Here is a 17,218-nt window from a genome sequence, read left to right as displayed (position 1 = left end):
TGTTGATCCGGTTATATCTGTTGAACTACTTATTTTTAAAATAATCTTCTGATTTCAATGTTTTTTGTTCATTTTTAATACAATAATTTTCATCAAATTTTACAAAATTCTGTGTATGATGATTTAGTAACTTAAGTTGGACCTTCCTCACAGATAGTTTGAAACTTTTTTAGAGTCTCTGTATAGACTCTGTAAATAAAGGGGCTTCCCTGATAGCTTAGTCGGTAAAGAATCCACCTGGATTGGGAAGATCTCCTGGAGAAGGGATAGGCTACCCCACTGCAGTATTCTTGGGCCCCCTTGGTGGTTCAGCTGGTAAAGAATCCACCTGCCATGCGGGAGACCTGGGTTCAACCTCTGGGTTGGGAAGATCCCCTGGAGAAGGGAAAGGCTACCCACTCCAGTATAATGCTTAAATTTAATCTCTAGAAGGAAAAGCTTATGACATTAGTCTTGGCAATAATATCTTGGATATGACATCAAAAGCTTAGGCAAAAATAGCTTACAGACTCCAGGAGTAAAGATAGTGCTTCATCCTGCACTTTTCCTCAGTTTAAGTTTTAGGAGTAACCTTTGATTCTGAACATTTGCTGATGTTTATCTAGGATAATGGGGAAAGCAACATGGAGGAATTCTGAGAAAAAAAAGTGTGGTTTTACAAGGACCTACTGTGAAGCACATGGGCTTCCCCAGTGGCTCAGCGATAAAGAATCCTCCTGCAATGCAGGAGGTGCAGATTTGATCCCTGGGTCACGAAGACCCCTGGAGTAGGAAACGGCAACCCACTCCAGTATTCTTGCCTGGAAAATCCCATAGACAGTGGATACAGTCCATGGGGTTGCAAAGAGTCAGACACAACTAGGCCCGTGCGCACACACACTATGCTGTACAGCTGAAACTAACACAACATTATTAATCAACTATATGCCAATATAAAATTAAAAGTTTTCAACAAGGTGGGGCGGGTTGCGGGGGGAACTGTTGGGACACGTGCACACAAAGTGTGGTTTTAGCAAAGTAACCACGGGTCCAGCAGGAAGTTTCCTGCTCTTTAGACTGTGCTGCCACCCTGTGGCCATTCTTCTCACGACCCCAAACTAGAAGATTCATCCTTTGCTACAGTGTGCTAAGTCGCTTCAGTGGTGTCCAACTCTTTGTGACTCTGTAGACCACAGCTCAGTCCACCAGGCTCCTCCATCCATGGGATGCTCCGTGCAAGAGTCGAGTCCAGTTCTTTGTGACCCTGTGGACTATCGCCTGCGAGGCTCCTCTGTCCATGGAATTCTCCAGGCAAGAATACTGGAATGGGTTGCCATTCCCTTCTCCAGGGGATCTTCCCAACCCAGGGACTGAACCAGGGTCTCCTGCATTGCAGACAGGTTCTTTACCATCTGAGCCACCAGGGAAACCCATATATGTGTATGTATAAATATGTACAAACATATATATGGGATATATATATATATATCCCTTTCCTCTCAACCCTAACATTTCTCTCTTTCCAACTAATTCTATACTGAACTTCATTAAATCCACCGAATACGCCGCTCTTATTTATTTCAAGCTTACTCTTTTTCTTCAGTTTCTTTTTAAAGTAGTTTTAAGTAGTCTGTACTGCTATATGAATGTGGGCATTATTATTCAGTGTCAGCCAAACTGCAATGAAAGCAATGAATTAATTGGGCACAGTACATTCAAATAAAAGTAAAATATTTTAGCAATAAAATAGAGATTACTTTACTTCTTGCCATCCAAAGAAAATGTCACCTTATAAGCAGCAGCTAGCAACACATAAGCCATCTTGGATACATCCCAAACTAGGATGCCAGAATACAGATTAGAAACAAATCTTTGTTTACAACTAAACTAAGTAAAGTGTATTATTACATATATCAGTGTAGAAGAATTCAGCTTTTGTAAGCGTTTTCATCATAATTTCATATTACTTTATATAGATAACACATAGCATAATTCATCTGACTAAAGATGAAACATTGCAAGTTAACAAAGACAGAAGAAAGAAGTCTATCTGGGAATCTGGATGTTTCTACAACCCTCCTTCCTTCCTATAAATCTCAACTCAGCAATAATAATTGTGAGCAGAAACCCAATGATCAAGGATTTTGTTTCTCTGCTATTAAATTCAGTTTTAAAAGTCATTCTGTGCAATCTAAATGAAGTTTTGCAAAGTCAATCTCCTTTAAGAGTTTTCCAAACAGGTATTTTAAAAACTGTAATTTAAAAATGGTAATTCATGCAAAAGAACAAAATTGGATACTTGTATCATCGTATTAACAAAAAATCAACTCACAATGGATTAAAGACTTACGTGTGAAAGCTTAAACTGTAAAACTACTAGAAGAAAACACAGGGGGAAAGCTTCTTGACATTAATCTTGGCTATAATTTTATGTTTGTGACACCAAAAGTGCAGGCATCAAAAATAAAAATAGACAAGTGGACCTGTATCAAACAGGAGCACAACAAAAGAAAAAGGGTAAAAAAACAACCTACAGGACGGCAAGAAATATTTGCAAACAACATATCTGATAAGGGATTAATGTCCAAAATGTATACGGAACTTATACAACTTGACAGCAAAAACTAAAACAAAACATTCTGACTTAAAAAAAGGAGGGGGGGCAAAAGACCTGAAGAGACTTTTCTCAAAAGACATACAAATGATCAACACGTATATGAAAAGGTGCTCAAGCATTATTCATCATCATGGAAATGCAAATCAAAACCACAGTGAGATATCACCTCACACCTGTTAGGATGGCTATCAAAATGGCAAAAGATAACAAGTGTTGATGAAAATGGGGAAAAGAGAAACATCATCTGCTGTTGGTGGGAATGCAATCTGATACAGCCATTATAAGAAGGCAGTACAGTGGTTCCTCAAAAAATTAAAAATAGAACTACCACATGATCCAGCAATCCCACCTCTGGATATTCATCCAAAAGTATCAGAGTCAGGATTTCAAAGCGATACCTGTACTCCCTTACATTCATTGCAGAATTATCATCACAACAGTGATGATATGGAAATAACCTAAATGTCCATCGGCAAATGAATGGTTAAAGAATGTGGTATATACATGCAATGGAATATTATTCAGCCTTTAAAAAGGAAACCCTGCCATCTGCCAGAACATGGATGAATCTGGAGGGCATTATGTTAAAAGAAATGAACTAAATACAGAAAGACAAACACTGCTTACACATGTGAGATGACTGATATGTTAATATTCTTTAATATGATTATTTCACAATGTACAAGAACATCAAAAGATCAAGTTATATATACTAAATATACACAATTTTTTTTGTCAGTTACACCTCACTAGACCTGTCTTAAAAACTGACTGCCTAATTGGGATTGCCTATTTCTCAAATTACCCTAAAATGCAATTGGTCAATATACTAGTGGATAGAGGCTCATTTTTACGGTAATATTTTTAAATGGAATATCATTTATTGAGATCAAATAAAAGGTAAACTTAGAGGATCAACTTTTGGTTTTATATTTACCAGTTCATTGAGTTAGGAGGTGAAAATAGAGGCAGGAAGTAGGGACACAAAGGCAAGACCAGTGGCCAATGATGTGGAAGGAATGGGATTCAATAGAGTGAACAAGCATCAACGAAAGAAACTCTCACTGAAAATTAGCTAGCTGAGGAGGCAATGAATACGCTTGAGACCCATAAAAGGCACAAAAATCAACATGAAATATTTAAGCTAGAAGGAGCTCTCAAGAGGAGGAGAAGGGAAAGGACTGTTGCTGTTGTGGAGACTGGAAGCTTGACCATAAAAAACAAAACTGGGTGGTGATGCTGCTGCAGGAAGCCTTCTGGGTGCTTCCATCATCCCTGACAGTTATTTTTAGCACAGTGTATACATACATATATTTTAACATAGTATACATGCTTTGGTCACCTAATAAGAAGAACTGACTCACAGGGAAAGACCCTGATGCTGGGAAAGATTGAAGGCTGAAGAAGAAGGGAACGACTGAGGATGAGATGGTTGGATGGCATCACCGACTCAATGCACATGAGTTTGAGCAAACTCCAGGAGTTGGTGACAGACAGGGAAGCCTGGCGTGCTGCAGTCCATGGGGTCGCAAAGAGTCGGACATGACTGAGCGACTGAACTGATACATGCTGAAGGACTTTGGGTGGCAACTAATGGAAATACGTAACAGTGATCACCACGCAGTCCTTCAAGCGGGCTGAGGAAGAGGATTGTGAGAATAATGAGAGTGAGCACAATGACTCATGACTGTCAACACATAAAGTGTCCTAGGAGACGGTGTGGAGATGGAGGGGGTGGAGGGGAAGCAAGGGGAGGGACGAGGTGCTCTTGCAGCTCATCCAGGGGCAAAGCTTGTCTTAACACTGGAGGCGACCACAAACGTATCAATAGCAAGAGTATCCCAGGGAATGTGTAAGAGAAGGGAAACTGCTAGCACGTAGTAACCCAGGTTGGACAGAAGTATAGAGCTCCTCCCTGCTCCAGGGGCAGCGGGGCTATTAGTAGAAAGCGCCTCCCTTTGGGGAAGTCAAGTCTCTGCTCCCTTCGCAGGGGCCTCCCTCTCACAGAAGGCAGAGCCTCCCAAGGAGGGGCTCTGGCACCACCACAGGTAAAGAAACCAACAGACGTTGCCCACATCCCAAGACCGGCTCCTATTTTAGATCAGAACAAAGGCTCTGAGCTCAGAATTTGATGCTCACAGCCAGAAGGAGAAAAAAACCCAGCATGTTCACTTAAACAGTAAGATATTACGCTTTTATCCAGAATGGAATATGCATTCATGTATATTTTCATCTTCGGAACAGGTGGTTTGAAATGCAAATAAAGTAATAAGTGTCAGAGCCGTATCCTAGCAGTAGCTACTTTGCAAACGTTACCATGGCACCAATTCAACAGTGTTTTTAGACCCAGCCACACCTCAGCAAGGTCTTTCTAACTCGCGACAGCCAAGTTCAAAGGAACTAACGGACGCAAACTGCAAAAAGAGTTCCGAACCGATACAGGAGGTGAATCTTAACAACACAGTTGGCCTCTGAAACGACTACTTGAAACAGGGCATGAGACTTGAAGGGGGAAAGAGAGGAAATGGACCAACTCCTAGAACACCTGGAATGTGATCCGAGCGTGGAGACAAAATCATGGTAATTATAACTGCTAACACTTGTTTTTAGCTGCTAACAGATTGTGCACAGATTGGGAAGGGCAGACTCCATTTTCCAACTACTCCGGTGCAAACTGTGCTTTACCAGTACTCACTAAATCCTGGCTCAGTGAAGGGAAAGCAGACTGTCCTCGTGTATGGATCATCGGTGTTAAACTAAGGAAGGCTATCCTCCCACAGCCGTAGCCCAGGGGGCCACTCACAAGGAGTGGAGACCGGGAGCTGGGTTCTGCAGCTCTCCACTTCCTACCACCAGGAGATTTGCTCAGCTGAGGGCGGCATGCATTTATTTCTCAAGTGCGGACAAAGCAGAAGGAAGAGAACTGGGGGATGGGGACGCAGGATGGTGGGGAAACAAGTCTTAGCCAACTCGGCCTGTGAACCAATCAAGGTTCCTGAGGTAGTCCAGGGGCTGAACAGGGCAGGTCTCAAGCTGGTTAGGGGAAAAGGAAAGGCCAGATACCAAAAGTTAACACAAGACGGTCTGTCCTCAGCGGCAAATGGCTGATATAAACCACAAATCCTGTGAGAGTTCAAAGCGGGGGGAATTCTTTCCTGCTTCCCCTTCAGATAAGGGTGATTAAAGATCTTCTGAAAAAGTGAAGACGTACCAATAGGGAGCCACGGTTGGTTGGCCCTGAAAGCCATCAGCAACAATGAGGCTCCAAACTCCCATCATTACCTATAAAAGCCACTAGTCTTCAAGATCCCCTTTAAGACAGTAATGATGCATCATTCGTGGCTAAGATAGCCTAGCGGAGGGATGCAAAGGAAGGATGCTTAGAAAAGCAATCAGGACTTTCCATACCACCTTTATCTTGAAAACCCAAAGATTCCTCCTTACCAGAAGGGTAATTCTGGGAGTATTACATACGGAGATCTCCATACCCTCTTCCGCCCCAAAAAAGTAAAGGCAGAAAAGGGCCTCTTGGTACTGCTTCCGTAACGTTTTAGCCAAATCAATCCGTAAATTTTCTGTGGGTGAGTAGACATTGTAATTTGAGTTATAACCTGGATATCGGGTGTACCACCCAACGGCAGACCACACTCAGCGCACAACATTCAAAAGAAAGTGAGACTTTGGGCTTGGTTTTGGCAAGTTTTGATATTCTTAGGTCCAGTCTCATGTGTAAGGCTGAGAGAGGCACAGACCCAAGGAGAAAACAATGCTCAGGATCAAGCAGGAGACGGTGTCAGGTTCTAGGTGATCGGTCCATTGCCAAGGGTTAATCAGGGGAAGAGTCAGGATCCCAAGGAAAACCTTCACACGGTGTAAGAAGCCTTGGAGCAGGAAAATATAGCACTAAGGAGCCATCTGAGGCAAACACCTAGTCCTATGGACCAAGTGTCAGAGGTCAGGAGAAATCTGGAATTTGATGCATATGTGGTGCCCAGAGTCAGTGCAGACACATCAGCCATTAGGCTAATGGTGACATGAGTAAAGTCACATCCCACCAACAGCTGGACGGATGCTCCTAAAGTATTTTCTGCCCAGGAAGGGATTAGTAAAGGACCTCTGCAGGTTTCGGCCTGGAGATCAGGCCGTTTCAAATACAGCAATGACTGAGGGGACCTGGGTTGAGAAGACAGAAGTTGATCAGACTGCTTCTATAGGAGAGGCTGGAATAAACACTTTTGAAGTGATAAATTTCGAAAAGTGAGAAATTAACTTTGTTGCAATGGTCAGTTTGTCCTTTTCAAATTTTCTGCTTTATCCATTTTGTTGCCTGGACAAAGTGGTAAATGTAAAAAACATACATAGTAGAAGAAACTATGGGGAATCCTTAAACTCCTCTTTGATGCAGAAGTCTTTCCTAAATACAATAGTAAAAAAAAAATCATAATATTAATTAGACCACATAAAATATAAAATTTGGTTCAATTAAAAATACCATCAGCATAATTAAAAGGCTCTATAAAGCAGGTAAAATATTAACAAAAAATATGACAGCTAATGCTCTTGATACATAAGTTACTGCAAACAAACCTCAAACAAAAAGTGGTAAAGAATCATACATCTTTCACAGAAGAATAAATACTACAGATCAATAAGCATGTAAAAAGGTACTACGTTTTCACCAGGAATGAAAAGGTACAAAATATAACCATAAAGAGATACTGATGTTCACTTCTTAAACTGACAAAGGGCATATTAATAATAAAACTGGGAGAGTTTCTTTTGTACAAACACATAATAGTTGCAAAATAAAGTTACTTTAAAATGTTTCTATATTATAATGCCCTTGGTTGCTGCTTGAGAACAATAATACTGAAGGAATATTTTTGTAAAGGAAAAATCATTACTTAAAATTTCAACTTTGAGGGCTTTACATCCACGACATTATTTATTTGCAATATCCTAAAGGATCATATTTGCTCTCTAGAACAGGAAAGTTTCCAAAATGCTCTAACAAGACCCACCTACTGGAGATAAAACTCTCAAATATCAATGAATGAGGGTCCACAGCCCATAGAACATTCAAGCATTCCTTCTCCAAGAAGTCTCTACCACTAAATAAAATAGATCCCAAGGTCTTAGTCCCTGCTAAAGGATAGCCACCTCCTACTTATGGCCAATGATTTGAAGAAATAGGTGATTTTACATGCAAGCACACTCAAAACCTCCATACAGTATATTAGATACTTTCATAGTCAGCAAGAAACAAAGAAGAACATTATGAACAAAATGTAAAACCCTTGCTGTGTCTTTGGACTCTAATAAATCAGAACCAACTATACAACCTGGGGGATTCATACTATTACTACTGAGCTAAAATGTCACTTCAGTTCAGTTCAGTCGCTCAGTCATGTCCAACTCTTCGCGACCCCATGGACTGCAGCATGCAAGGCCTCCCTGTCCATCACCAACTCCTGGAGTTTACCAAAACTGATTCCATTGAGTCAGTGATGCCATCCAACCATCTCACCCTCTGTCATCCCCTTCTTCTCCCACCTTCAATCTTTCCCAGTATCAGGGTCTTTTCCAATGAGTCAGCTCTTCGCATCAGGTGGCCAAAATAATGGAGTTTCAGCTTCAACATATAAACACTCGGGACTGATCTCCTTTAGGATGGACTGGTTGGATCTCCTTGCAGTCCAAGGGACTCTCAAGAGTCTTCTCCAACACCACAGTTCAAAAAGCGTCAATTCTTCGGCACTCAGCTTTCCAACTCTCACATCCATACACGACTCCTGGAAAAACCATAGCTTTGACTAGATGGACCTTTGTTGACAAAGTAATGTCTCTGCTTTTTAATATGCTGTCTAGGTTGGTCATAACTTTACTTCCAAGGAGTAAGCGTCTTTTAATTTCATGGCTACAGTCACCATCTGCAGTGATTTTGGAGCCCCAGAAAATAAAGTCTGCCACTGTTTCCACTGTTTCCCCATCTATTTCCCATGAAGTGATAGGACTGGATGCCATGATCTTAGTTTTCTGAATGTTGAGCTTTAAGTCAACTTTTTCACTCTCCTCTTTCACTTTCATCAAGAGACTCTTTAGTTCTTCTTCACTTTCTGCCATAAGGGTGGTGTCATCTGCATATCTGAGGTTATTGATATTTCTCCCGGCAATCTTGATTCCAGCTTGTGCTTCTTCCAGCCCAGCGTTTCTCATGATGTACTCTGCATGTAAGTTAAATAAGCAGGGTGACAATATACAGCCTTGACGTACTCCTTTCCCAATTTGGAACCAGTCTGTTGTTCCATGTCCAGTTCTAACTGTTGCTTCCTGACCTGCATACAGATTTCTCAAGAGGCAGGTCAGGTGGTCTGGTATTCCCATCTCTTTCAGAATTTTCCACAGTTTATTGTGATCCACACAGTCAAAGACTTTGGCATCGTCAGTAAAGCAGATGTTTTTCTGGAACTCCCTTGCTTTTTTGATGATCCAGTGGATGTTGGCAATTTGATCTCTGGTTCCTCTGCCTTTTCTAAAACCAGGTTAAACATCTGGAAGTTCACAGTTCACATACTGTTGAAGCCTTGCTTGGAGAATTTTGAGCATTACTTTGCCAGCATGTGAGATGACTGCAATTGTGCAGTAGTTTGAACATTCTTTGGCATTGCCTTTCTTAGGGACTGAAATGAAAACTGACCTTTTCCAGTCCTGTGGCCACTGATGAGTTTTCCAAACTTGCTGGCATATTGACTGCAGCACTTTCACAGCATCATCTTTCAGGATTTGAAATAGCTCAACTGGAATTCCATCACCTCCACTAGCTTTGTTCATAGTGATGCTTTCTAAGGCCCACTTGACTTCACATTCCAGGATGTCTGGCTCTAGTGTGGAGTGATCACACCATTGTGATTATCTTGGTCATGAAGATTTTTTTGTACAGTTCTTCTTTGTATTCTTGCCACCTCTTCTTAATATCTTCTGCTTCTGTTAGGTCCATACCATTTCTGTACTTTATTGAGCCCATCTTTGCATGAAATGTTCCCTTGGTATCTCTAATTTTCTTGAAGAGATCTCTAGTCTTTCCCATTCTGTTGTTTTCCTCTATTTCTTTGCACTGATCACTGACAAAGGCTGTCTTATCTTCCATTGCTATTCTTTGGAACTCTGCATTCAAATGGGTATATCGTTCCTTTTCTCCTTTGCTTTTTGCTTCTCTTCTTTTCACAGCTATTTGTAAGGCCTCCTCAGACAGCCATTTTGCTTTCTTGCATTTCTTTTTCTTCAGGATGGTCTTGATCCCTGTCTCCTGTACAATGTCACAAACCTCTATCCATAGTTCCTCAGGCACTCTATATGATCTAGTTCCTTAAATCTATTTCTCACTTCCACTGTATAATCGTAAGGGATTTGATTTAGGTCATACCTGAAAGGTCGTGGTTTTCCCTACTTTCTTCAATTTAAGTCTGAATTTTGCAATAAGGATGTCATGATCTGAGCCACAGCCAGCTCCTGGTATTGTATTTTCTGACTGTATAAAGCTTCTCCAACTTTGGGTGCAAAGAATACAATCAATCTGATTTTGGTGTTGACCATCTGGTGAAGTCCATGTGTAGAGTCTTCTCTTGTGTTGTTGGAAGAGGGTGTTTGCTATGACCAGTGTGTTCTCTTGGCAAAACTCTATGAGCCTTTGCCCTTCTTCATTCTGTACTCCAAGGCCAAATTTGCCTGTTACTTCAGGTGTTTCTTGACTTCATAACTTTTGCATTCCAGTCCCCTATAATGGAAAGGACATCTTTTTTGGGTGTTAGTTTTAAAAGGTGTTGTAGGTCTTCATAGAACTGTTCAGCTTCTTCAGCATTACTGGTAGGGGCATAGACTTGGATTACCATGCTATTGAATGGTTTGCCTTGGAAACAAACAGAAATCATTCTGTCATTTTGAGATTGCATCCAAGTACTGCATTTCAGACTCTTGTGTTGACTATGATGGCTACTCCATTTCTAGTAGTAGATATAATGATCATCTGAGCTAAATTCACCCATTCCAGTCCATTTTAGTTCGCTGATTCCTAAAATGTCGACGTTCACTCTTGCCATCTCTAATATGTACTGAGTACTTAATATGTATCAGGCACATAATAAAGCATTTTTTATTTATTCCATCATTCAATCCACAAGATAATCTTGCGAGGCAGGTTCTATTCTTATCCTCATTTCACAAAAAAAAAGAAAAAAAAAAGAAGCTGTGGCTCCCAGATGTTCTATAACTTGCCAAAAGTAACAAAGCTGGTAATCGGCAGAGCCCAGATTTGAAATAAGGCAATCTGTTTCTAGAACTTGCACTGTTAACCCATTTGTTCTTCTGCCTCAGATTCTATCAAACAGACAAAGATGTTCTTGTGTCTTTCCCTTCTGTCTCCTCCCCCAGCATTTGTCTAATTCTCAGGATTAGTATCTTGAACTTTCACTATGGGTATACAGTAAAGCACTATCTTTTAGAGTCAAAAGATGTTACCATGGTTATTGTGCTACTTCCTCTAAAGAAAAATATGACTCGGCAAATTAAAGCGCTGTGTTTCATTTTTCCTGCACTGGTTTTATATGTCATTTCTCTTCTTTGTTTAGGGTTGCAGCTAGAAGACAATAAAACTAACAATGGAGCCCTTATATGAGGAATACTTGGCCAATCACGGAACGATAGTAAAACCTTATTACTGGCTGAGTTTCTCTCTCGATTGCTCTAATTGTCCTTACCATATTCGGACAGGTGAAGAAGCAAGAGTTCCCTACACAGAATTTTATCAGATTTTTGGATTCCCTTATGGGCCAACATATCCTCCAACGAAACACCTCACGTTCTATGAGCTAAAAACTTCTTCTGGAAGCCTGGTGCAAAAGGGTCATGCTAGCAGCTGCACTGGGAATGATACCCACCCAGAATCAATGTTATTTGAGGTGAACGGTTACTTTGACTCGGCCATACACAATAACGACTGCATCCGGCATATTATTCTGTACTCCAGCAACTCCCCGTGCAATGAAGCTAACCACTGCTGCATCAGCAAAATGTATACCTTCCTGGCAAAGTATCCAGACATCACTCTTAGTGTTTACTTTTCTCAGCTCTATCACACAGAGGCTGAATTTCCTGCCTCGCCATGGAACCGCGAAGCTCTCCGGAGCCTGGCCAGTTTATGGCCACAGGTCACTTTGAGCCCGATAAGTGGTGGGATATGGTATTCTCTCCTCAGCAACTTTGTGAGTGGTGTCCAGGGAGCAAGTGTTTTCCAGCCCATTTTAACCGGGAGAGCTCTGGCGGACAGGCACAACGCGCATGAAATCAATGCCATAACGGGGGTGAAACCGTACTTCACCGATGTTCTTCTCCAGGCAGAAGAGAATCCGGACGTAAAAGTTCAGGCAGCTTTGGAGGGCCACCCCCTAAACAGTGTCTTTCCCAGGCAGTCTTTTCAAGTGACAAGCGGACAGCTGCAACCCAATCTGACCCTTGACCCCAGGGTTCCTGTCGTATTCGTGCTGGTGCCTTATAGAGACCTACCACCAATCCATGTAGGACCAAGCCCACATAAACCCAGGAATATCATAAGGCATTTAAATGTGCCTCAAGTATCATTCCAGGAAACCGGTGATCTCAGAAAGTCTCCCATTGGCATGCCAGTGGAGAGAGTAGAAATCACAGGACAGTTTGCAAGTAGCAAAGAAGCAGATGAAAAGAAGAAGAAGAAAGCAAAAAACTAAAATTTGCATTCTGACAACTGGTCAGGAGACCAAACTACTACCAGAGGACTTTGATAGGCAGCAGAAATCTGGAAACTTTCTCTCTCAGGTCTGATTCAAGACAGAGATAAACCGACACACTCAAAGCAAAACATGAATTATTTATTATCTCGACTATTACAAGGCTACATTATTTCTAAAATAATCCAAGATGTTTCCATAAACAACTTGTTCTCTCTCCTTTCCTTTGAAAGTGACAGTAGCAAAATGGAGCCATTAGTAACTTGCTAATATTCTGATGTGGATAAGAAAATGTCATTATTCTACACTACCCACATCATCTTTCCACTAAAAAAGCCCATGGACTTTTAGCTTCCTAAATTTGTTTTGGTATAAAAAATTTACTGCAAAATTGGAAAACAGCCTGAGTTACTGACATTAAGTGCTGCTTGCAAAAGCAAACCAGTGATTTTCCATTAATTGTTAACTGTGGACAGAAGATTTTCGGCAGCTCATTTCCTTTTTTATCTAAAGCGGTTCAAAATAGTTTGTGGGGAGAAAAGTTCTTTTGCTAATTGATTAGCTATAGCTACCAAAATTGACTTTTGAAACCAGTCACCTGCTCAGTTTGATCTTTCTTTCCAGAGCAGATGATAAAGGTGGGATAATATATGAGAGTCTCCAAAAGGCCTTCCATCACACACCACATAAAATCCAAGCCACTCTTACTGGCTTTCAAGGTTCCTCCTCTACCTTCCTGCCACCCTGTTGCATCAGCAAGAGTATCAGTTCCTGGAGGTCATACACTGTCTCTCCTCTTTGGTTTTCCCTTAGTGTTTAGCACAGTATTCAGACAAAAGGTGGAGAGGAAGTCTGTGAATCTCCGCTTCAGTAACTTAACCAATTACCACTCCCCAACATTCCTTTTCCATTCCAGCCAAGCAACTGCTTAGCCATACTGCAATGAATATCTTTTTTTTTGTTAGGATCCATTCTCCCTTTTTCTAATATAGCTTCCCAAAGCATAATTTGTTTTACTTCCCCTTTTCTGACCCCTTCTCTTAAAATCTTGTTCCAAACACACTTCTAAGAAGTGCTCCTTGACTAATCCTCTGAGCATGTACATTAAAGTGCTTTGTTTATGTTTAATTATATTTGCTGCCTCACTTCCCTCTTAGAAATGCATTACAAGAAAAATGTGCATTCATTTGTAACTTACTACTCAGTATGTTCTTAATATGTGTAAAAATTAATTCTAAGCTAGTAAGACAGTTTTGCCACTGGAAGAAAAAACTTAAAGCACATAATACCCCATGCAGAAGGAGGAAGGGAAAGTAGAAGTTAAGGGGAGAAAGAAAAGAAAAATGTTTAGAGAAGAAATCTCTATTGCAATTAAAATAAACACAAAATTTTAAAAGGAATTTGTACTGTTAACTTGAAATTTTTAATAGATTTATTAGAATATAATTATATTTTGGGTATACAGTAATTATTATTTAAAGAGGTACTGTTGAAGTTTATTATTAGTTTACATATGTTTACAGTCTGGGATGTAGAGTTTAAATAAAAAAGACCCCAGCATATGAGAAATTCAAGAGCTCTGATCATTATAAAAGAAGATAGATCAGGTAGGTGACTCAGCTAATAACATCAGCAAGTCTGAAGGACCTGGGGACCCAGCTCTGAATCTTCCTGCCTTATGGGATCCTCCAAAAAAAAAAAATAGATTCAATTAATTACTATGAAATCTGTCTCCAAAGTGGTCAAGAAGACTACAGCATCAGTCAGGATACAAAGGATCCAGTTAGAAACATAGAGTGAAATCTATAATGGATTTGTATTTCAAATGTGAGCCTGGCTATCACAGTATGTAACAAAGGGGGAAATGCTGCCATAGAAAAGAAAGGAGCACTCGACAGTTAAATTTTTGTACTGGTTAGATAAGACTGGGGGGTAGAAAGAAGAATGTTACTGACAGATCATGAGTCCAGGCCAAGAGTCAAGCTTTAGACAAGGAACTGTTAAAACTGCATAAGGGAGACTCTGGAGAGTCTCTTGGACAGCAAGGAGATCAAACCAGTCAATTCCAAAGGAAATCAGCCACCGAATATTCATTGGAAGGACTGGTACTGAAGCTGAAGCTCTAATACTTTGGCCACCTGATGCAAAGAATCAATTCATTGGAAAAGACCCTGTTGCTGGGAAAGATTGAGGGCAAGAGGAGAAGGGGGTGGCCAAGGATGAGATGGTTGGATGGCATCACTGACTCAATGAACTTGAGTTTGAGCAAACTCAGGGAGATAGTGAAGGACAGGGAAGCCTGGCATGCTATAGTCCATTGAGTCACAAACAGTTGGACACAACTTAGCGACTGAACAACAACGACAACAAAGACATAAGGCCCTAGGCAAGTAGTCTCTACTTCCTCATCTGTAAAACAAGAGACATGAGCTAGCTCTAAAGTTCCCCGTGAGCTCTTTTTGTTCTATGAGGGCACATATCACAGCAATAGCTCCATGCAGTGAGCTTTTACAGTGTGATGATCAAGTCTTCCTGCTCACCACACAATGGATTCTTATTTGTGGAGAGTAGATCAGAATGCTCCACCTTTCCTCAGCAAACTGGCAAAGGTGATAGCAAAGAATTATAACTGCCACCCCATCTATGGTAATCCCAATAAGGAAAATTCAAGTCAATGAATTAAAGGAACTAGTGGTGTGGTGATCTAAAAAAGGCAGGGGAGTAGATCCCAAGAAACTGATGAGAGTCAGGTTGGAGGGGGTGGGGGCGGCACAGGAAGGGGAAGGGAGCATTTCCTCCGTGAATTTAACATGGTTGAGGGCTTGGGTCTCACCATTGCAGGCTCAACCATGTACTCAGTCACTATAGAGAAAATGGATTTATAAATTAGTGGCAAACCTAGGTTAACAAAACTTCCAAGATTTACATATAAAAGCAGAAAGCTAATTGATTTCCAGTGAGATTTACAACTGGATATGCAACCAGCTATCCAAGCTTTGCAGCCTATATAGCCTCTCCATGTATATAAGCTACATGAGAAGCCAAACTATAATCAGAAGGTAGATTAGAGGAATTCATAATGTGATTCAAATATTTAGTGCTGTCAGACTTTGCTTGCCAGGGACAGACATCTGCCACCTGGAATGAAATGATGGGATATGCACAAGGACATCTACCCCATGGATAGACTTTAGGTGGGTCAAGGCTATAAGAGAAAACATAAACCTCTATAGTCTTATCACAACTAGTATTGATGTTCTATAGATGTTAATATTTCATCAGGCTACAATCTAATCCTGCTAGCCTGGGAGCAATATTACCTCTTTAAAATGCTATTAGATATCTTTTCTTGATTCATAGTGCATACAGTCCAAAAAGCTTAACTTACAGAATGGAATGTTATTTATCTTATTTCCAAAGGTTTTAAGGAAAGCCACGTGGTAACCTATACTAATTAAAAATAATATTATTACTACTTAACATTTAGTGAGAGCTATCTGTCAGGCACTTTTCTAAATAAATTATTAACTCATTTAATCTTCCCAATAATCCTATGAGGTAGTTATTATTATAGTACCTATTCTACAGACAAGGAAAGCTTAAGTAATTGCTGAAACAGTAAAGGTTGAGCTGAGAGTCAAACCTAGAAGATCCAGCTCCAGAACCCAAGTTCTTAATCACTATGCTTTAATGCCTCTCAAAATAAAAACAATGTGGATGCACCATAAAGGCTGGAAAAATCAGTATCTATTTAGTACCGGTCCTATGGCTTTCCTGCTCAAATTAGTGTACCAGTGAGCATCCTCTAGACTCTGGGAGCTAGGTAGGCTGGGTGGGCTAAGGTGGAGAACTTCAGTAGGTTCTAGACCCCAGAGTTTGGTATTCTCCTCACCCTCATTCCTTGTTCTCCAGGACCTCTTAACAGATGTTAAGTTCTGAGATTACCTTACATTGGATGTCCTTGATTCTCAGGAATGTACCAAATTAAAGGCCTTAGGCTGTGAAACATTGCTTTATTACCCTTTTGAATTAAGTAGAACTGGTTTTATATATACATATGTGTGTGTGTGCGTGTATACGATCTAATGATTTCAGTTCTGGGTATAAACCCAAAAGAATTGAAAAATGGGTCTCAAAAAAAAATACATGACATGTATTCAAAGCACCATTAATCACATTAGTCAAAAGGTGGAAGTAGGATTTCCCTGGTGGTAAAGTAGATAAGAATCTACCTGTCAATTCAGGGCATACAGGTTGGATCCCCGGTCTAGGAAGATTCCACGTGCCTCGGAACAACTAAGCCCATATGCCACAATTACTGAAGCCCGTGTGCCTAGAGCCTGTGCTCTGCAACAAGAGAAGCCACCACAACGAGAAGCCCATGCACCGCGATGAAGGGTAGCTCCTGCTTGCTGCAACGAAAGAAAGCCTGAGCGCAGCAACGAAGACCTGGTGCAACCAAAAATAAATACATAAATATTTTTTAAAAAGTGGAAGTAACCCAAGTGTCCACCAGCAGATGAATGAATGAATGAAGTGTGGTGTATACATATAATGTAATATTATTCAGCCTTAAAAAGGAAGGCTATTCTGATACATACTACAACATAAAGAAATCTTGAGGACATCAAGCTAAGTGAAATAAGCCAGTCACAAAAAGAAAAACGCTGCATTATTCCAATTATGTGGCATACCTAGAGTCACCAAATTTACCACCTTAAAAAGTAAGAGGATGGTTGCCAGGGGCTAGAGAAAGGGTGGAATGAAGAAACATTGTTTAGAAGAGTCTCAGTTTTGCAAGATAAAAAGAGGTCTGGAGATGGATAGTAGTGATGGTTATATAACAGTAGGAATGCACTTAATA

General features: G+C 40.6%; 2 protein-coding genes across 3 annotated transcripts in view; one reads left to right on the top strand and one right to left on the bottom strand.

The window, feature by feature from the left end:
* RGL1 (ral guanine nucleotide dissociation stimulator like 1) overlaps positions 1–17,218 on the bottom strand; it is a 277,599-nt gene that overhangs the window by 253,285 nt on the left and 7,096 nt on the right. The window lies entirely within an intron of this gene.
* On the top strand, positions 4,869–13,482 carry APOBEC4 (apolipoprotein B mRNA editing enzyme catalytic polypeptide like 4). Its single transcript, XM_027565554.1, has 2 exons — positions 4,869–5,176; positions 11,221–13,482. The coding sequence occupies exon 2, from the start codon at positions 11,251–11,253 to the stop codon at positions 12,352–12,354; it is 1,104 nt and encodes a 367-aa protein (XP_027421355.1). The 5' UTR covers positions 4,869–5,176; positions 11,221–11,250; the 3' UTR covers positions 12,355–13,482.

Source organism: Bos indicus x Bos taurus, chromosome 16 (genome assembly GCF_003369695.1).
Source record: "Bos indicus x Bos taurus breed Angus x Brahman F1 hybrid chromosome 16, Bos_hybrid_MaternalHap_v2.0, whole genome shotgun sequence".
NCBI classification, from domain to species: Eukaryota; Metazoa; Chordata; class Mammalia; order Artiodactyla; family Bovidae; genus Bos; species Bos indicus x Bos taurus.
Note: the sequence above shows the minus strand (reverse complement) of the source record. Positions and strands in the feature narration are given on the sequence as shown.